The following is a 22,665-nucleotide window of genomic DNA, read 5'->3' as shown; positions in this document are numbered from 1 at the left end:
CATAGACACACTTGGCATTTTACCTTTCCAAAAATTATTTGGTAAAGGTATAGGCAATGTTTGAAATAAATACTGTTTCCTCTGAAAAATATTCATCTTAATACAATTCACTCTCCCTAGCAATGTAATTGGAAGATTCATCCATTTCTTCAGGTCCTCATCTATTTTTTAAATTAGTGGTTTAGAATTTAGTTTATACAGATTATTTAACTTATTATCTACTTTAACCCCTAGGTACTTAATGCCTTTTTGCCATTTAAACTGACTTTCTCTTTTACATTGATCATAATTGCCTTCAAAAAGAGGCATTATTTCAGTTTTATCTTTATTAATTTTGTATCCTGATACTTTCCCGTATTCTTCCAGTCTGAAATATAATTGTCTTAAGGATTCCAATGGTCTAGTAAGACAAATTAAAACATCATCTGCAAATAAAGTAATTTTGTGATTTTCCTGATTAACTTTAAATCCTTCAATGTCTAAATCTGATCTTATTAGTTCTGCCAGAGGTTCAATAACCAATACAAATAAAGCTGGTGACAAGGGACATCCCTGTCTACTAGATCTTTCCAAATTAAATGATTGAGAAGATTGGCCATTTGTCACCACTTTGGCTTTAGGTTGTTTATAAAGGGCTTTTACCCAGTTAATGAAACCATTTCCCAATCCATACTTTTCTAATACTTTAAATAAAAAATCCCATTCTAACCTGTCAAACGCCTTTTCAGCATCTAAAGCAACTGCTACACTTCATTCCTTTCTTTTCTGTGCTAAATGTAAAATACTTATAAATCTTGCTACATTATCAGATAATCTTTTTTTGACAAATCCAGTTTGGTCCTCTTTAAACAGCTTAGGTAAAAATTCTGCCAATCTCCTTGCCAAAAGCTTAGCAACTATTTTATAATCTGCATTCAACAATGATATTGGTCTATAAGAAGATGCTTTTAAAGGGTCCTTTTTTGTACAACACGGTATTGGCAGAAGCATCTGATGCCATCAAGCAAGGTAAAGCTTATACCTTTTCCATTGTTCTTGTTTCTGACATCTTTAAGTAATGTGTAGATGCAAGCATTAATGGTATTTTGGACTGAAGGGAAATTGAAGATTTGATCTACCACCAAACATAGCTGCAGAAAAGCATCACAAAGTCAGAGAGCTGTGTCACACAGAAACAGGTCCTTTGATTCGACACGACCATGCCAACCAAGTTGCCCAACCGAGCTTGTCCCACCTGCCTGAGTTTGACACATATTCTTCCAAGTCTTTCTTATCCACGTATCCACCCAACTGTCTGTAAATGGTCGTCATTGTTCCTCCCTCCACCATTTCCTCTGTCAGTTCGTTCCATACTTACACAACGCATTGACTGAAAAAACTGCTCCTTTTTACTGTTTCCACTCTCACCTTGAACTGATGCACTCGAGGTTTAGACTCTCCTACCTTTGGCTAAAATACTGTGGCTATTCACCTCATCTGTGCACCTTATATAGATCTGATACACATCTCTTAAAGCACCCTGATGGGCTCCAAAGACAAATGTCCCTGCCTGTCCAACGTCTCCCTTCAGACCTGATGAAATTGGCGTAAACCCTTTTGCACCCTCTCCAATTTACACACAACCTCATTGTGTCAAACGCTGTATTTAATATCCTGACCTGTGAAAGCATGAGCGACAAACACATTCTACACCTCCCTGCCTGTCACCGTTGCATCTTCCATGGCACTGTGTACCTGCACCCCGACATCTTTCCATTCTATAAAGCTCCCCGTTTACTGTGTATGTCCTGCCCTGGTTTGTCTCAGCAAAGTGCATCACCTCACCTTCACATGAATAAATCCCACCTGCCGTTCCTGAGCCCATTGGCCCAGTTCACAGGGATCATATTTAATCTCAGGTAACATTCTTCACTCTCCACAATGTCACCAATTTTACTTCCATCTGCAAACTGACGAACCGTGCAGCCTACATACACACCCAATCGTGTATATAAATAAGGAACAACAGTGGGCTCTGTCTCCAGTCTGAAAAACAACCCTCTACCAACATCCTCTGCGACCTTCAGGTAATGCTGTGTTACATCCGCTAGTTCACCCCGGATTCCATGAGATCCAACCTTCCAGAGCGGCCTCCCATGCGGTGTGTAGAAGTTGCATCTCTCGGAGGGCAGTGAATATCTGGCATGTTGTGCCCAGGGTGATGGTAAAAAGCTGAGATGTTGGATACGTGCAATTTGGCTACAAATAAATATTTGATAGATCGAAAATATAAGATTATGGGGAACTCACACAGAAGAGGAATTGGTGCCAGCTTAGATCAGCCACGATCACATTCAATGGAGGGACAAGCCTGAGGAGTGGGTCCTAATCCTGCTCCTGTTTTCTTTTGTTCCTTTCCTCCTGTGTACCGATAAATTGACATACTTGACACAGAGGGAATGCAGCAAAGATTAACAATACTTGTCCCTGGGACAATGAGTTTGCTGTGCGGGGTGAGATTGACTAGACCAGGCCTGTGTACTCGAGTGTTTGGGTGTATTAGAGGAGATCTCAGTGAAACACAGAGTTATTACAGGGCTCAGTGGGCTGGATGCAGGGTGGATGGTTCCCCTGTCAGAGGGGTCTGGAGAGCGGGCACTCTCTCAGAATGTGGGCTGCACCATGTAGCACAGAGATAAGGAGACATTACTGCACGCAGAGGCTGGGGAACGACCCTGCACCGGTGGCTGTGGAGACTCAGTCATTCAGTGCTCTTGGAGCTGAGAGCAATGGTTGTACATTACAGAGTCTGGCCCTTCGGCCCATCGTGTCCATGACCATCTTTTGTCCAGCTATACGAATCGATTTGCCCATATTCCATTGGCATTCTTCTGCACCTCACCTATTTAAGTACCTCCAATATATTGATTATATCTCACTCCACCACCTCCTCTGTAGCATGTTCCAGATATCACCCACTCTCAGTGTAAATCTATGTACTAAACCTCTCGTTTGTTTGTTTGTTCTGGAACTAGAGCGAAAACGGTACACGATAGCATCACGATTTTAAGCCCACCTTACTCACCGTCATCCCTTTGGTGCTAATGGAAGAAGTTTCATTGAAATCGGTGTTATAATTTTTAAGTTATTCCACATTTTAAAGCTTAAACCTATCTCCTAGGGAGGTAGGGTAGATGGAGGGAGAGAGGGGGGGGAGTGAGGGAGGGAGGGGGGAGGAGAAGGTGCTGCACCAATGCAGGAGAAGTTGGGCCCAGCGGGTCCACTTGGTCTAGTAAAACCTAAATCTCAGATATACTTTAAAATTCTTTGCTCTCAATAGAAACCTGCACTCTCAGAGAAACATAGAAACATAGAAAATAGGTGCAGGAGTAGGCCATTCGGCCCTTCGAGCCTGCACCGCCATTCAATATGATCATGGCTGATCATTCAGCTCAGTAGCCTGTACCTGCCTTCTCTCCATACCCCCTGATCCCTTTAGCAAAAAGGGCCACATCTAATTCCCTCTTAAATATAGCCAATGAACTGGCCTCAACTACCTTCTGTGGCAGAGAATTCCACAGACTCACCACTCTCTGTGTGAAGAAATGTTTTCTCATCTCGGTCCTAAAGGACCTTATCCTTAAGCTGTGACCCCTGGTTCTGGACTCCCCCAACATCGGGAACAATCTTCCCGCATCTAGCCTCTCCAACCCCTTAAGAATTTTATATGTTTCTATAAGATCCCCCCTCAGTCTTCTAAATTCCAGCGAGTACAAGCCCAGTCTATCTAGTCTTTCCTCATATGTAAGTCCCGCCATCCCAGGGATCAATCTGGTGAACCTTCTCTGTACTCCCTCTAAGGCAAGAACGTCTTTCCTCAGGTTAGGAGACCAAAACTGCACACAATACTCCAGGTGCGGTCTCACCAAGGCCCTGTACAACTGCAGCAGAACCTCCCTGCTCCTAAACTCAAATCCTCTTGCTATGAATGCCAACATACCATTCGCTTTCTTCACTGCCTGCTGCACCTGCATGCTTGCTTTCAATGACAGGTGCACCATGACACCCAGGTCACGTTGCATCTCCCCTTCTCCCAATCGGTCACCATTCAGGTAATACTCTGCTTTCCTGTTCTTGCCGCCAAAGTGGATAACCTCACATTTATCCACATTATATTGCATCTGCCATGCATTTGCCCACTCGCCTAATCTATCCAAGTCACTCTGCAGCCTCCTAGCATCCTCCTCGCAGCTAACACTGCCACCCAGCTTCGTGTCATCCGCAAACTTAGAGATGTTGCATTCAATTCCCTCGTCCAAATCATTAATATACACTGTAAATAACTGGGGTCCCAGCACTGAGCCTTGCGGTACCCCACCAGTCACTGCCTGCCATTCCGAAAAGGACCCGTTTATTCCTACTCTTTGCTTCCTGTCCGCCAACCAATTTTCTATCCACCTCAACACTGAACCCTCAATACCGTGTGCTTTAAGTTTGTACACCAATCTCCTATGTGGGACCTTGTCGAAGGCCTTCTGAAAGTCCAGATAGAACACATCGACTGGTTCTCCCTTATCTACTCTACTAGTTACATCCTCGAAAAATTCTATAAGATTCGTCAGACATGATTTGCCTTTGGTAAATCCATGCTGACTTTGTCCGATGATTTCACCACTTTCCAAATGTAATGCTATCACATCTTTAATAACCGACTCTAGCATTTTCCCCACTACCGATGTTAGGCTAACTGGTCTATAATTCCCCATTTTCTCTCTCCCTCCCTTTTTAAAAAGTGGGGTTACATTAGCTACCCTCCAGTCCTCAGGAACTACTCCAGAATCTAAAGAGTTTTGAAAAATTATCACTAATGCATCCACTATTTCTGAGGCTACTTCCTTAAGCACTCTGGTATGCAGCTTATCAGGCGCTGGGGATTTAACTGCCTTTAATCCATTTAATTTACCTAACACCACTTCCCGACTAACCTGTGATTTGATATCCCTGCATGCGAATAAGGTTTAGATAATTACCCTGCATTCTGCTGCAGACTTTGACAACCTTCCCCACGATCCACAATTTTTGCTTCCTCCCCAAACTTACTAATCACACCTCCCACATTCACATCCAAGCTATGATCATACAACATAAACAGCAAAGGTTGCAGCGCCGATCTCTGCTGTGTTTGCCTGACCGTAGCAGCTGGAACAGTCCGTTGCTGGGGTGGTAGAGGTCCCTCATAATCTTGCTTGCTCTCGATCTACACCTCCTGATGTACAGGTCCTGCAGGGGGGCGAGTGTAGTTCCCACGGTGCGTTCTGCCGAACGTACTACTCTCTGCAGGGCCATCCTGTCCTGGGCAGAGCTGTTCCCAAACCAGACTGTAATGTTACCGGACAGGATGCTCTCTACAGCCCCAGAATAGAAGCACTGAAGGATTCTCAGAGACACTCTGAATTTCCTCAGCTGTCTAAGGTGGTAAAGGCGCTGCTTTGCCTTACCCACCAGTGCTGCAATGTGCGTTGCCCATGTCAGATCCTGTGTGATGTGGACTCCCAAGTATTTAAAACTGCTCACCCTATCCACAGTAGACCCATTTATCTCCAGTGGCGTGTACGTCCTTGGATGTTGAGCCCTTCTAAAGTCCATAATCAGCTCTTTAGTTTTAGTGACATTAGTGACTTTAGTGACCAGAGTGCCAGATCAGCCACCTCCTCCCGGTAGGCCTTCTCATCATTGTCGGAGATCCGGCCCACCACCACAGTGTCATCAGCAAAATTGATGATGGAGTTTGAGCTGAACCTGGCCCCACAGTCATGTGTGTACAGGGAGTACAGTAGGGGGCTAAGGACGCAACCCTGGGGGGATCCTATGTTCAGGGTGAGGGAGCTTGATGTGTGTTCCCCCATCCTGACCACTTGGGGCCTGGCGGTGAGAAAGCCCAGGACCCAGGCACACAGAGGGGTGCAAAGCCCCAGTTCCAGCAGCTTCTCAGCCAATCTCCTGGGTCCATTAAAACCTAAATCTCAGATATACTTTAAAATTCTTTGCTCTCAATATAAACCTGCACTCTCGTGATTTGATATCCCTGCATGGAGAATAAGGTTTAGATTAACCTGCATCCTGCTGCAGACTTTGACAACCTTCTCCGCTATCCACAATTTTTGCTTCCTCCACAAACTTACTAATCACACCTCCCACATTCACATCCAAGCCATGATCATATAACATAAACAGCAAAGGTTGCAGCGCCGATCTCTGCTACACACCACAAGCCACAGACCTCCAAGCAGAAAAATCATCCTTCTACCGCTACCTTCTACCTCCAACCACCAAGCCACTTGTGGATCCATTTCACCAGCTCGCCTTGGATCCCACCTGCCTTCGTTTTCTGGACCAGCCTTGCACGCGGAACATTGTCAAGTCCCTCAGTGAAGTTCATATATTGGTTTACAATGAGATCAGTGTGTTAGTTGTACACACCCTTCAAATCCACCCGTGAATCCGCTCTCTTTCATCGACCCCACAACCACAAGCCTCCACCCGTTCTGTCCAACACCCGATCATTCAACCTCTGCTTCCTTCCATGGTCCAAGCCACCCCTCCCTCTCTCTCACCCTCCACTCATAGAAACAGGGGCAGGTCATCTGGCCCCTCGTTTCTGCCCCCTTTGTGATCATGATGACCCCACCACACACCTCTACCTCCTCTATAAACTCCTCAAATGACTGCTAACCTCAATATCCTCTTGCTCCGATCTGTCTCCATATGTGTGTACCCCCCCCCCCCCCCCTTCGTTTCTCCTTCACCACCGCAATCTCGCAATCCTCCTCACTCTCCGCACACGTCCTCCCCGTCCACCCTCCCCCACCTCACGAAATTCCCCTCTCCATCCCCGGATAAAAACTCCTGGGGAGATGTCTGTTGTCCCCCCCGATGTGGTTGTGGGTGAAACCCCGGGTGGGTTTCAGTTGTCCGCCCGCCTGTGCCTGAGGCCGAGTGGCCTCTCCCCCGGTCCCGGGGTCGCGCTGCCCCAGTCTCCCCCCGACCCCCCCCCCCCCCCGGGGGACTCTCTGATTCTCTGCTTCTCCCCCCAGTCTCCGTCACCCTGGATGTGGAAACAGCGCATGCGCTGCTCGAGGTGTCTGAGGATCGGAAGAGGTTGAGACGGACCGGGATAGAGAGGAGTCTCCCTGACACCGGGAAGAGGTTTACAGACAGTCCGTGTGTGCTGGGATCGGAGGGGTTCACATCGGGGAGACATTACTGGGAGGTGGAGGTGGCGGGGAGTGAGGTCTGGAGTCTGGGAGTCGCCGCAGAGTCTGTGGAGAGGAAGGGATGGGTCCCACTGACCCCGGAGACTGGAGTCTGGAGCATCTTGCGGGGGGGTGACACGTTTGTTGCATTCACCTCCCCTCCATCCCCTCTCCCCGCCCGTCCCATCCCCGGGAGGGTGGGAGTTTATCTCAGTTACGAGTCCGGGACAGTTTCATTTTACGACGCGGCCACCAAGTCCCATCTCCACACCTTCACTGGGAATAAATTCACGGAGAAACTTTATCCTTTCTTCGGGACTTGGGATGTAGGCCAGTGGCTGAGAATCTGCTCCGGTTCCGCTCCGGGTGTGGGGCAGAAACCCGGTGGACAACAGGTCGGCGCTGAACGGCTCCCATTTAATCCCCAAACTGCAACATGACCTCCCGACTTCCATCCTCGATACTCTGACTGACGAAGGCCAATGTGCCAAAAGCCTTTTTGACCGCCTTATCTACCTGCGACTCGACCTTCAAGGAACCATGCCCCTGAACCCCTAGATCCCTCTGCTCTACAACACTCCCCAGAGGACGACCGTTCACCGTGTGGGTCCTGCCCTTGTTCCACGTCACAAAATGCAACACCTCATTACAACATCGCGGGCTCCAGTCTGCGACCCGCCGGCGCGCACATCACCCGCTGTGGCTCCGCTCACGTTTGTAACTCTTCACCTTTAACTTGACGTTTAATAAAGTCTTTTAAAAAATAACCCGCGTTTGAGTTCTCTCCGCGTCCCCGCGTCACGGTACAGAGATCTCTTCAAACAGCAGACACGAGGATCCGTGGATACTGGGTTTACAAAAGGAAAAAGACACACAGAATGCTGGAGTAACTCAGCGGGTCGGGCAGCATCTCTGGAGAACATGGATGGGTGATGTTTCACAGAGTGCTAGAGTAACTCAGCGGGTCGGGCAGCATCTGTGGAGAACATAGATAGGTGACGTTTCACAGAGTGCTGGAGTAACTCAGCGGGTCAGGCAGCATCTGTGGATGGAAATGGACAGATCACGCTTCAGGGTCGGGACCCTTGTTTGGTCTGAAGGAGGATTTCCAAGAGCTACAGTCTGTTATATCAGAGTGAATGAATTGGTGTTGATGTCCTTCGGAAGAGAGCGGTAAAGGTCTGACTCTGGAGGTGTAAATAGGAGGGAGGAATTAAATCGGAAATTACTTGAAGGCAGAAGAATAAAGATGAATGTTGGGAGTGGAAGATACAATGGGTCTCTCGGTGTTGATGGCCATGTAGAACTAGAACAGTCTCTTCGGCCCACATAGAACGTGGAACAGTACAATGCCAAGCTAATCTCTGTTTCATCTAGTTGCTCCGGTTTTCTCCCACATCCCAAAGACGTGCGGGTTTGTAGGTTAGTTGGCCCCTGTGAAGTCGCCCCTGGTGTATAGAGAGTGGATGAGAAAGTGGGATAACATAGAACTGGTGTGAACGGGTGATCGATGGTGGTCGTGGATTCAGTCCCTCCCCCACCCTGGTCGTTGTACTAGTTTCACTGTCGTCCTGGTGAGTTTCATTGCCTGTAACTCGTTTTCACCGAGCTCACAGCCAACAATGGCCTGCTTCTTTTATCATCATTATTTGTTCACGTATCTTTCTTTCATTTGTTGAAAATCTTTGTACCACTGTCGATATATCTCGTTTCACTTTCCCAATTAGAAGAAGGGTCTCGACCCGAAACGTCTCCTAATCCTGTTCATCAGAGATGCTGCCTGACCCGCTGACCTACTTCAGCTTTTTGTGTCTATCTTCGGGGGGCGAAAGGCCTGTTTCCTTGCTGTATCTCTGCACCAAACCGTGTTCTGTTAATCGGGAACAGGACTGTTTGCACATCTTGGTTCTGCCACTAGATGGCAGCAACGCCACGCGGTGCGACCACAGATCAGCTGTAACTTTGAGAATTCACTTTGACAATTGCAGAAACAGCGGGAATCTGGTTTAATAAGTGACTTTTGTCACCTGTTACCACACCCGAAGCCCAAACCAAATGCATGGCTTAAAACGTTGAGACTTTAAAATGTGCAATAGAAGCAAAAATTGGCCCAAATACTCAGCAGGTCAGGCAGCAACAGCAAGGTGAAACAGACCTTACTTTCCAAATCAAATACTGATGACGAATGGTGTTCAACCTGTGTCATTAATTCCGTTTCTTTCTCTACAAACGCTAACCAACCTTCTGAGTATTTCTTGCATGTTACTGTACGTCTTCATTTTGGATTTTCAGCATCTGGGTTTTTATTTTAGTTTTTCCAGTTCAATGGGCGATTGGAATGTGAATCTGCCCATAAACTGGCAAGAGAAAAAACAGAAAGCCTTGGCGGCAGTATGGGGTATTTGGAAAGAGAAGGCTTAATATTTCTGAGGTATTGTGGAGCAGCGGGAAGAGCCGCTGCCTCAAGGCCAGGGACCCGGGTTCGATCCTGACCTCAGCTGCTGACTGTTCTAAGTTTGCACGTTCTCCTTGTGGCCTCGTGGATTTCCTCCGGGTGTTCTGGTTTCCTCCCACAATCAATGGACATGCCGGTTTGTATGTTTATTGGCCTTCTGTAAAAGCCCCAAGTGTGTGGGGAGTAGATGGGAAAATGGGACAACAGAGAATAAGTGTGAATTGATGACAGACACAAAAAGCTGCAGGAATTCAACGGGTCTGACAGCATCTCTCTAGAAAAGGAGTGAATTGGTGACCGATGGGCCTGTTTCCATGCTGTATGTCTAAAGTAAAGTAAGGTCCACTGTAAACATCTCTCTCGTCAGAAAAATAACCTCCAACTACCACGCAACAGAGAAAACAAGATACAGATCAGTGCAGCACAAAAAATGACCCTTCAACACCTAATGACGAGCTGATGGAAAGACCGTTCAGAAGCTCGATAACAGAGGGGAGGAGGCTGCTCCTGAGACTGGCAGTGCGCCCTTCCAAGGTTCTGTACCTTCTGCCCAACAAGAGCAGGGAGAATAGGGAATGGCCGGGGGGGGGGACGTATTTGATTATGTTGTCTACTTCTCCGAGACATAAATAAGTGCAGATGGCGTCTGGTCAGGGCCTCATCCAAAATTCTCTGAAATTTCTTGCGCTCTTTTCCCAAACCAAGCTGTGACGCAAACAGACAGTGCGCATTTTATGGTGAATCTTGGAGGTTTGCCAGAGTAATAGAATGATAGAGTGAGACAGCGGCCAACATGTTCCAGCTACACTGGTCCCAGCTTTTGGTCCATATCCCTCCAAACCTGGCCCATCCATGTACCTGTCTAACTGCTCCTTAAATCATGGGATAGTCCCTGCCTCAACCACATCCTCTGGCAGTTTGTTCCACAAATCCACCACACATTGTGCCAAAAAGTTACCGCTCAGGTTCTTATTAAATCTTTTCCCCTTCACCTTAAACCTAAGTCGTCTAGTCCTCGAATTGCCTACTCTGGGCAAGAGACACTGTTCACCCAATCTATTCCTCCCATGACCTGAGACAGCTCTATAAGGTTACCCTTCATCCTCCTGCACTCCAAGGGATAGAGTCCCAACCTACTCAATCTCTGCCTATAGCTCGGACTGTCTTGTCCTGACCACATGTTTGGCGAAATGCCGAATTGCCTCAGTCCACTGATGAAGTACAGGTGTTGGTGTGGCGTCTTGGCTGTGTCTTCAGTGTGGTTGGCCCGCCATAGATCGTTGATGATATTTACGCCAAGGAGCCTGATGCCCTTCACCATTTCCACATCAGCGTGTTTGATGCTGACATGGGCTTGTCCTCCACTGCGCCTGCTGGTGGAGTGCCTGCCCCAATCAGGCTTCCATTGCTTCAGACGCTGATGGGAAGTCAACAAACCTGAGCTTTGTGCAATTCTAAACATTCCCATCTGTGATGAACGGCGGTTTATCGACAATGCATCGTCCTGTTATTGCAATAATGAGTGCGCATAATCAGAGGGAAAGAGGTTTTACGAGGATGTTGCCAGGACTCAAGGGCTCGAGCTATCAGGAGAGGTTGAGCAGGCTGGAACTCTCTACCTTGGTGCGCAGGAGGATGAGGGGTGACCTTAGAGAGGACTAAAAAAACACGAGAGGAACAGATCTGGAAGATGTACAGTCTCTTGCCAAGAGTAGAGGAATCGAGAACCAGAGGACATAAGTTTAAGGTGAGGGTGGAAAGATTTAATAGGAAACTGAGGGGTAACACAATATGGGTGGTGGGTATATGGAACGAGCTGCTGCAGGGGGTAGTTGGGCAGAGACTATCACAACGTTTACGAAGTAGTTGGACAGATACATGGATAGGACAGGTTTGGAGGGATATGGGCCAAACGCGGGCACTGCAGGTCGGTCCAACAACCTAATGGTTGTGGGGGCAGAGCTGGGAATGGGAGCTATAATGAACCTGTCGGTTTAGTTGATGGCCACAAAGAACTACATCAGTCCCTTCAGCCCAGATCAGACTATGCAATGCCACCACTCCAGCAGCACGTTCCAGGCACCCACCACCCTGTGTGATAAAACATGACCCTTGAAATTTACCCCCACTGTGCAAAAATCAGAGCCGAGAGGGAAGGGGGGCGGCGCGGGGGCGCCTGCTGCCTCGTGCGGCGGGACCTGGTTCGCCGCTGCGGGGAAATATAGACAGTTCCTTAAACATCCCGCAACTTTGTCGGCCCCAGAAACGTGGCGACTCTCTCTGTACTGCCTGGGGGAGGTCTGTATTTTACCGGATTGCAAGCAAAACCAAAGCATTTCACTGTCCCCTGTTTCATGTGACGATAGAGTATAATTGGCTCATTGAGTTGAATTCAATAGACAGTAGACAATAGGTGCAGGAGTAGTCCATTCAGCCCTTCGAGCCAGCACCGCCATTCAATGCGATCATGGCTGATCACTCAATCAGTACCCCGTTCCTGCCTTCTCCCCATACCCCCTCACTCCGCTATCCTTAAGAGCTCTATCCAGCTCTCTTTTGAAAGCATCCAACGAACTGGCCTCCACTGCCCTCTGAGGCAGAGAATTCCACACCTTCACCACTCTCTGACTGAAAAAGTTCTTCCTAGTCTCCGTTCTAAATGGCCTACCCCTTATTCTTAAACTTTGGCCCCTTGTTCTGGACTCCCCCAACATTGGGAACGTTTCCTGCCTCTAATGTGTCCAATCCCCTAATTACCTTATATGTTTCAATAAGATCCCCCCTCATCCTTATAAATTCCAGTGTATACAAGCCCAATCGCTCCAGCCTTTCAACATACGACAAGTTTGCACATGAGACTGTTAAATGAAATAACAGTGTTTGCTGTGGATATAATATCATTGTGCAGCCTAATATAATGAACAATTCACAATGGGAAACACTGATGTATTTAGTTTAAGGGAATGAAATTTACAGGCAGTTTGTATCAAATAGCATCCACTTACTGGTCAGGGCTGTGATTGACGGGGCTGAGCTCCGCCTCCCCTCAGCCGTGCCCCGATACTGCAAGGGTTCAGCAGCTGCGCCAAAGGGAACGCGTTTTGAACCAGGAAGTGGCGGAGTTACAATGGCTGCGAAAGACCAGGTCGAAAGTTTAACCGAGGAGGCAGTTTGTCCCATCTGCCTGGAATTCTTCACCGATCCGGTGGCACTGGAGTGCGGGCACAACTTCTGCCGCTCCTGTATCACACAGAGTTGGGACAGGGAGGAGAGAAACTCCTGCCCGGAATGTAGAGAGGAGTTTACAGACCGCACCCTTAAAGTAAATCGTGCCTTAGTTAGACTGGCTGAGAAAGCTCGAACACTGAGCCTGAATCGGGAAATAATTCCAGAGAAGGAAAGTAAACCTCACTGCGAGGAACATCAGGAAGAACTGAAGCTGTTTTGTGAAACTGATAAGAAGCTGATCTGTGTGGTTTGTGCAGCTGGGCGGGAACACAAGTCTCACAGCTTCATGCCGGTTAAAGAAGCTGTTGAAAACCACAAGGTAAAAGCAAACCGATTTTAATCGCATCATTGTTCAATTCCATTTTTACTGTTCAACCATTTAATTTTCTGATTCCCAAACACAATTCCAGGATCAGGTGAAATCTTCCATCCAGTCTCTCACAAAATATAAATCAGAGATCCAGCAAATGGAGCAGCAACAGAAAGAGAAGATTTCTGGAGTTCTGGTGAGGCTTTTAAGTTTCGATTTCCCTATCTTGTGCAGGTTTGATCCCTGTGACGCGTGTAATAACAGGGCAGCGCAGTTACATAAGTAGTGCTGCTGTCTCCTAGTTCTGGTGAGCGGGTTCGATCCTGACCTCGGGCGCTGCCCGTGTGGTTCACGCCTTCTCCCTGTGACCGCGGCGGATTCCTTCCACGTCCCCAACAAAGATACCAGAGGAGCAAAATGAACCACTCCGTCGAAATTGCGTCCACTGAAGTGTAGTATGTAACATCATTTTAGTAAGGAAAACCCACCTCTCGCTGTGTAATCAGTGTTGTGGGGGAACAGTGTGAGTGATGATCCCATCAAAGTGCAGAAAATATCTCATCTATCAACCCACATTTTATTGTTACTTTTATTTTAAAATGTTTTCCCCCTGCTAAATTTCTCTGGTTTTATTTTCTTACTGTTTCTGCCCATGTCCCTCCCATCCTTCCTCCCCAGTTCCCTCTTTTGTGTAGTTTCCCTTGTATTGCCCAAACACACACTCAGCACAAATTTAACTTATATATATATATATGTATAGATATGAATGTGTGTTTGTTTGTGTGTGAGAGGCAAGATGGAGATAAATAGATCTCAAAGTTCTTTCTCGTGGATCAGAAGCAACTTTGATTTAAAGCAACGCTCTATTTCTCTTTTCATCTTATTTTTCAAATGATGTACATAAACCATAAAGGATTCAACCTTTATGGTATATATATATACATAGATATATGTCTAGTTACTTTCTAGTGATTTCCTCTAATTATTTGTTTAGCAACCTTTTTACTTTCAATCTCTCTCTCTCTCTCTTTTTCTCTGTACCCAATATATACAAATATATATACAAATATAAAATCAGTCATTCACACACTTCTCAGCGCATGGTTCTCTCTATCATGATCACTGTTCTCTCACATACATTTCATTAGGGCCTTCCCGTACACATTCGCAATCAGTGACATCAAACTTATTTCCAGAAATCCTAATATTGTGAATAAAATAACTATGAACACATATTAAGATATTTATAATAATAATAATAAACATTTATTTTTTATCGCGCTTTTCCAAATGCTCAAAGACGCTTTACAAAAACAGTCAAGACATAAAAACAAACAAACGAACTGTCCTGACGGAGAAGCGGCGAACAAATAACGCCAGCGTCCTCTCACGTCAGGGTCCGTCAGTAAACAATAAAGAACACAAGACACACAATTACAATTTTAACACAAACAGCCATCACAGTGATTGCTCCAGGCACACCCTCGCTGTGATGGAAGGCAAAGAAAAGTCTTATCTCCATTTTTCCATTATTTTCATTCTACATTAGTGTAATAAAATGTAATGCATACATACCTACACTTATACAGAAGTGCTAGCTTTAGATATGAATAATGTACATTACCACCATAGTTTAGATTTGAATTTAACATATAATTGAGGGGGTCGGTGCAATATAGTGCTAACCCTCAGTTTTGTGAAAAATGAGTAACAGGCATTGACACGATACCTACCCACAATCCTACAACCTGTAAAAAAATCATATTTAAATTTAACCGATAAGTTGGTCAAATAACATAGGCACCTTCTAGGTTTTGTTGTGATTAATGGATTTTTTAAATGTGAGTATCTCATAGCGATACATTTGTGGGTTAGCAGTATATTGCACCCCCTTCAATTTTACATCATTCAAAAATGAATTTCATAAAACAAGGATAACACCTTTCATTTCTGTCATTCATGGTAAGTTTTACATCATTTTGTGTGCAAGATATACAGGGTTGCACTGTTTTGCATATCAGCTAACCAATGAAATGATCATGTCCTGATTTATACCAGCACTTCACCTTCCCTCCTTTGTCTGAAGAAGGGTCCCAACATGAAACATCACCCATCCTTTTTCTCCAGAGATGCTGCCTGACCCGGTGACTTACTCCACCCAGGGCCATTTTTACAGCATTATGGGCCCCCGGGCAAAGCAGTGTACTGGGGCCCCTACCGTTACTCTCCCCCACCCCCTTTCCCTACCAGCCCCCCCCCTGTCGTGTCGGCGAAAAGCACTTACCGAAAAGCACTTAGCGATGGACTTAGGGTGCTACATTGTTGCGAAAAGCACTTACAGATCGCTGTGAGAAGCACTTAGTGACTGAAAATGTTGCGAAAAAAACACTTATTGAACCTACATTTTTAAAGTAGTATTTATTTATTGCAAGTCACTTAACATACACAGATCAGCATGGGGCCCCTATGCTCGTGGTGCCCCCGGGCAAGTGCCCATCAGGCCCATGCGTTAAGACGGCCCTGACTCCACCACTGTGTCTATTTGAATTGGATTCGTGCCCTGTACCACATCACATTGGTCATTTTAGTGGCTGTCAAGGATTTTTAACTAATCAATTCACCAATTCAAATTTTCTTGGCTCTAATTATAAAGTTAAATATCTTTTCGATTATATTGTGGATACAGTCGAGTTCTATTGTTGGCAAATGCCAAATCTCTGCTTCCATGACTTTCTAAAATAAAGCAAAAAGAGATACAGCTCGTGGAGGTGAAAATAAAATTAACAGAGAAAGCAAAGAAGAACAGTTCATTAAATATGATCAATTGGCCTGATACAGATAGAGTGGATCTCTAGTGCAAATATTCAATCAGTAACATCCAAATTTTAAAGATCATGAAGCAGCAACTCGTCAAGAAATAGTCATAGGTGTCAACCATCAACTTATCCAAGAAGAAGAACAAAAATAATTGTTTGCAAACATTTTATATACGAACAAATCGCAGAGAGTTGTGAACACAGCCCAGTCTGGCACACAGAATCTGTTTACTAAAATGGGGCTGAAATTTACCCATGACCAACTACGGTTTTACGTGTCGGGTGGTCTATCTTGCTCCTCTAGTATTTTTGGTGCCCAATACATGCTGGTTCAAAGGTCAATCGGTGACTGTAAATTATTCCTGCGGAGGTGGGTGGTGGGCGGATGAATGAGAATTAATGGGTACGTGAAACGGAATAGGCAGCAGGGAATTAAAGTCATAAGGAATAGGGGTAGAATGAGGCCATTTCGCCCATCGCATCTACGCCGCCATTCAATAATGGCTGACCTATCTCTCCCTCCTTACCCCATTCTCCTGCCTTATCACCATAATCTCTGAAACCTGTACTAATCAAGAATCTATCTTTGCCATAAAAATATCCATAGCTTTCTGTGGCAAAAAAAAATCCACAGATTCACCACCCTCTGACCAAAGAAAATTCTCTTCATCTTCCTAAATTAGCGTCCTTTAATTCTGAGGCTATGACTTTGAGTCCTGGATTCTCCCACTAGTGGAAACATCCTCTCCACAACCACTCTATCCAAGCCTTTCACTATTCTGTATGTTTTAATTAGGTCCCCCTCATTCTCTGAAACCCCAGCGAGTACTGGCCCAGTGCTAACAAACGCTCATCATAGGTTAACCCACTCATTCCTGGGATCATTCTTGTAAACCTCCTCTGGACCCTCTCCAGAGCCAGCACATCTTTCCACAGATGTGGTGCCCAAAATTGCTCACAATATTACAAATGCGGCCTTACCAGCGCCTTATGGAGCCTCAACATCACATCCCTGCTTTTGTATACAAGCCCTCTTGAAAGAAATGCTGGCACAGAGTTTGCTTTCCTTACTATTGATCTATGCCTTTATTCCTACCACCAACATGCATGACTCCACACGTTGAGATATTGATGAAATATTGATCTTCACCTTTCATTTCACAGGAACAGTCACACAACCTTCAGTCTAAGATCAAATCCCAGTTTGCTGAACTGCACCAGATTCTCACTGAGAAAGAGCAGCGAGGACTGGCAGATATCCGGGAGGAAGAGAAGCAGATTCTAAATGCAATGGAGAAAAATCTTCGAGAAATTGAAGAGAATTTAAATTCCATTCAGGAGGAACTCTTTAAGTTGCAGCAGCAGATGGATCAAAAGGACAATGTGGTGTTTCTGAAGGTGAGGGGTTACACTACACTCTGGCGAAGTGAAAGGGCACAGTCACAAAATGGTGGTGACATTTCAGAAATAAATGCTGCCTTTACCAGTAATTGAGAACTGGGTAAATGGTCTTTCTGTTCCAGCTGTTGTTGTTCCCAAACTAAATTGTCTCCCGCATAATCTATGGGATCTCAGGACTGCCTGGCTGGAATGTAGAGAGGTGTTTGTGGAGTTTAGAACCACGACGGGTGATCCTATATCTGATCGCTGAATGGACAGAGGGCAGTAAATCTCTGGGACTCTCCAACCAAGAGACTCTGAGAGGTTTCACCTGCTGGACGTAGTTATACTAGAGGAATATACATTTTTGAAAGTTCAGGGAACTGAAATCAAAGGGAATGGGACAAAGCGGAGGAGTTCAGTCCTGGGCTAAATCAGCCATGACCACAGTGTGGGGATTAACATTGAAATCTAGAACGTGGCGCACACAGCAGATTGATCATCTATATCCGGTTCCCATCAGCAGTGGGCGGTCACCTTGGGGGAATTTGCTCTGTTTGTTTTACCCACCTTTGTTCACCATAGAATGACATCCCATTCTACATCATAGACAGGCCATTTGGCCCATCCTATCCAGTCAAGATTTCTGTTCCACTCAACATCCCTCCCATCTACTCACCACACCCGGTAACAATACCCCGAATTCCAGGAGTGCTCACGTGTTTATCCCGCTCACCCTTAAATATATCTCTGCTGTTGGCTTCAGTCCCTCCAATGCAAGTGAAGTCCATGTTCTCATGACTACATTCCTTTCAGTATTTATTGAAGACCGCGTTACATTTCAGCTTTGATTTTTGCTCTCCCATCGATTAGAGATATTATTTCATCCTCACCCATTTAAATCCACTGATAAACTTAAATCTTATCTCATCATTCCTGACACCTTCCCCAGATAAACTCCCACAACCTGCCCAGTCTTTGCATTGAGTTCCATCCTCTCAGTTATGGCGTCATTCTCATGAGCATTACTTGTGCTTTTCCCCCTTCGTTCTACGTCTCGATGGCAATGTCCGCTTTCTGTCTGCATGACAGCGGCGATAAGAGTTGGGAAATGGGAATTATCAGAGGGTTGTAGAAATATGGAGAAATTCCCGCTGTCGGGATGAGGACGGAACATCTCAGTCAATTGAGATTTGTGTTTTATTTCTTTCAGGAGGAAGCCGGTCGCAAGCGAAGGTAGGACATGCTCTTGATGGAAACATTATAAGTTTTTGTGGAACAACTCAAAACATTTCTGATGCTCAGTTGATAAACAGCTGTTAAATATCCGCAGGGTTCGTGATGAAGCCAAACCATTGTCGGTGGTAGACGTTGCCTTGCCAATTGAAAAGTTTCATTGCCCTGTTTCATTGAACACGGCATTTAAACAAACATCTGATGACTTCAAGCAAGGTAAAGCTTATACCTTTTCCATTGTTCTTGTTCCTGGCACCTTTAAGTAATAGGTGTACGAAGGAACTGCAGACGCGTGTTTAAATCGAAGGAAGGCACAAAATTCTGGTGTAACTCAGCGAGCCAGGCAGCATCACTGTAGAGAAGGTATGGGTGACTTTTCGGGTCGAGACTATTCTTCAGTCTGAAGAAGGGTGTCGAACTAAAACATCACACATTCCTTCTCTCCAGAGATGCTGCTTGTCCCTCTGAGTTACTCCAGCATTTTGTGTCTACCTTCAATTGTGTCTATCTTTAAGTAATACTTAGATGCAAAGATTAATGGTATTTTGGACTGAAGGGAAATTGAAGATTTGATCTCCCACCAAGCTCATCTGCTGGGAAGCATCACAGAGTCAGAGAGCTTTGTAGCACAGCAACAGGCCCTTTGACTCGACTCGACCATGCCAACCACGTTGCCCAACCAAGCTAGCCCCACTTGCCTGAGTCTGGCTCATATCCTTCCAAGTCTACCTTATCCACGTATCTACCCAATTCTCTGTGAACTGTTGTAATTGTACCTTCCTCGACCACTTCCTCTCTCAGATCGTTCCACATCTACACCACCCACTGACTAAAAAATCTGCTCCTCAGGTCCTTTTTATTGTTTCCACTCTCATCTTAAACTGATGCGCTCGAGGTTTAGACTCTCCGACATTGGGTAAAGTATTGTGGCTAATCACCTTGTCTGTCCATCTTATACACATCCATAATGTCACTCTCATTGAGGAGGGGCTGTGAACTGTTTGCGTGCTACTGTATGTTTCATTTTTTTCCCCTTAGTACCTAATCAGATGTACAGCACTTTGGTCAACGTGGGTTGTTTTTAATTGTGCTATACAAATAAAATTGACTTGACTTGACTTGACTCTGACAGGCTCCCAAGAAAAAATATCCCAGTCTGAATAGTCTGTTCCAGGAATGAGTAGATGAACCTATGATGAGCGTTTGTCGGCATTGGGCCTGTACTCGCTGGAGTTTAGAAGATTGAGGGGGGACCTCATTGAAAAATACAGAATAGAGAAAGGCTTGGATAGAATGGACGTGGAGAGGATGTTTCCATTAGTGAGAGAGTCTAGGACTGGAGGACATAGCCTCAGAATTAAAGGATGTTCTTATCGGATGGAGATGAGGGGAAATGTTTTTAATCAGAGGGTGGTGAATTTGTGGAATTCATTGCCACAGGTGGCTGTGGAGGCCAAGTCGGTGGATATTTTTAAGGCAGAGACAACTGGATTCTTGATTAGTACAGGTGTCAGAGGTTATGGGGAGAAAGCAGGAGAATGGGGTTAGGAGGGAGAGATAGATCAGCCATGATTGAATGGTGGAGTAGACTTGATGGGCAGAATGGCATAATTCTAATACTTTCACTTATGACATTATGACCTTCTGACTGTCCAACTTCACCTGATAACACAGCCCTTCAGACCTGATGATGTAAACCCTTTTGCACCCACTCCAATTGACTAACAAACCCACCCTTCCCTCTCTCTCACCCTCCACTCAAAAAACACAGGAGCAGGTCATCTGGCCCCTCGTGTCTGCCCCCTTTCACTGTGATAACGACGACCCCACCACGCACCTCTACCTCCTCTTTAACAACCTCAAATTACCGCTAACCTCAATATCCTCTTGCTCCGATCTGCCTCCATATGTGAGTAGCCCCCCCTCCCCCACCCTCCATTCGTTTCTCCTTCACCACCGCAATCTCCCAATCCTCCTCACTCTCCGCACCCGTCCTCCCCCCCCCACCTCACGAAATCCCCCTCTCCATCCCCGGATTAAAAACTCCGGGGGGGAGATGTCTGTTGTCCCCCCGATGTGGTTGTGGGTAAAACCCCGGGCAGGGTTTCAGTTGTCCGCCCGCCTGTGCCTGAGGCCGAGCGGCCTCTCCCCCGGTCCCGGGGCCGCGCTGCCCGAGTCTCCCCCCGACCCCCCCCCCCCCCCGGGGACTCTCTGATTCTCTGCTTCTCCCCCCAGTCTCCGTCACCCTGGATGTGGAAACAGCGCATGCGCAGCTCGAGGTGTCTGAGGATCGGAAGAGGGTGAGACAGACCGGGACCCGGAGGAGTCGCCCTGACACCGGGAAGAGGTTTACAAACTGGCCGTGTGTGCTGGGATCGGAGGGGTTCACATCGGGGAGACATTACTGGGAGGTGGAGGTGGCGGGGAGTGAGGGCTGGAGTCTGGGAGTCGCCGCAGAGTCTGTGGAGAGGAAGGGACGGGTCACACAGACCCCGGAGACTGGAGTCTGGAGCATCTGGCGGGGGCGGGGTGACAAGTTTGATGCCGATACCTCCCCTCCATCCCCTCTCCCCGCCCGTCCCATCCCCGGGAGGGTGGGAGTTTATCTCAGTTACGAGTCCGGGACAGTTTCATTTTACGACGCGGCCACCAAGTCCCATCTCCACACCTTCACTGGGAATAAATTCACGGGGAAACTTTATCCTTTCTTCGGGACTTGGGATGTAGACAAGTGGCTGAGAATCTGCTCCGGTTCCGCTCCGGGTGTGTAAAAGGGTCGGGTCCCGGGACCGGCGTCAGGAGCGGGGCTCAGGGGCTGTGGGGCAGAAACCCTGTGGACAACAGGTCGGCGCTGAACGGCTCCCATTTAATCCCCAAACTGCAACACGACCTCCCGACTTCCATCCTCAATACTCTGACTGATGAAGGCCAATGTGCCAAAAGCCTTTTTGACCGCCTTATCCACCTGCGACTCGACCTTCAAGGAACCATGCCCCTGAACTCCTAGATCCCTCTGCTCTACAACACTCCCCAGAGGACTACCGTTCACTGTGTGGGTCCTGCCCTTGTTCCACGTCACAAAATGCAACACCTCATTACAACATCGCGGGCTCCAGTCTGCGACCCGCCGGCGCGCACATCACCCGCTGTGGCTCCGCTCACGTTTGTAACTCTTCACCTTTAACTTGACCTTTAATAAAGTCTTTAAAAAATAACCCGCGTTTGAGTTCTCTCCGCGTCCCCGCGTCACGGTACAGAGATCTCTTCAAACAGCAGACACGAGGATCCGTGGATACTGGGTTTACAAAAGGAAAAATACACACAGAGTGCTGGAGTAACTCAGCGGGTCAGGCAGCATCTGTGGAGAACATGGATAGGTGACGTTTCACAGAGTGCTGGAGTAACTCAGCGGGTCAGGCAGCATCTGTGGAGAACATGGATAGTTGACGTTTCACAGAGTGCTGGAGTAACTCAGCGGGTCAGGCAGCATCTGTGGAGAACATGGATAGGTGACGTTTCGGGTCGGGACGCATCTTCAGACTGAAAGGTGTGGGGTCTTCACTAAGGAAGATACAAGCAGATGTTCTAGTGGCCAGAGATCCTAGAGTGACAGAGGAACTGGAGGAAATCCACATTAGGCAGGAAAACGTTTTGGGTAGACTGATGGGACTGAAGGCTGATAAATCCCCAGGGCCTGATGTGGACGCATTAGTGATTATTTTCCAATGTTCTATAGATCCTGTGGATTGGAGGGTAGCTAATGTTATCCCACTTTTCAAGAAAGGAGGGAGAGAGAAAATGGGAAATTAAAGACCAGTTAGTCTGACATCAGTGGTGGGGAAGATGCTGGAGTGAATTATAAAAGACGAAATTGCGGAGCGTTTGGATCGCAGTAACAGGATCGTTCCGAGTCAGCGTGGATTTACGAAGGGGAAATCGTGCTTGGCTAATCTACTGGATTTTTTTTCTACGTGTGTTTGTTTGTGCGTATGTGTGACTGGGGGATTG

At 46.6% G+C, this 22,665-nt stretch overlaps 1 protein-coding gene across 1 annotated transcript in view; it reads left to right on the top strand.

Annotated features, from left to right (window-relative positions):
• LOC144612240 (zinc-binding protein A33-like) overlaps positions 1-21,810 on the top strand; it is a 76,074-nt gene extending 54,264 nt beyond the window's left edge. The window contains exon 6 of the mRNA XM_078431798.1: positions 20,893-21,810. Within this exon, the coding sequence (XP_078287924.1) occupies positions 20,893-21,428 (536 nt within the window). The 3' untranslated portion in view covers positions 21,429-21,810. The remainder of the gene's footprint in view (positions 1-20,892) is intronic.
• Positions 21,811-22,665: the final 855 nt, after the last annotated feature.

The sequence above is a fragment of the Rhinoraja longicauda genome, chromosome 43 (genome assembly GCF_053455715.1).
Source record: "Rhinoraja longicauda isolate Sanriku21f chromosome 43, sRhiLon1.1, whole genome shotgun sequence".
NCBI classification, from domain to species: Eukaryota; Metazoa; Chordata; class Chondrichthyes; order Rajiformes; family Arhynchobatidae; genus Rhinoraja; species Rhinoraja longicauda.
The sequence above is the reverse complement of the archived record's forward strand: the minus strand, read 5'-3'. Positions and strand labels throughout refer to the sequence as shown.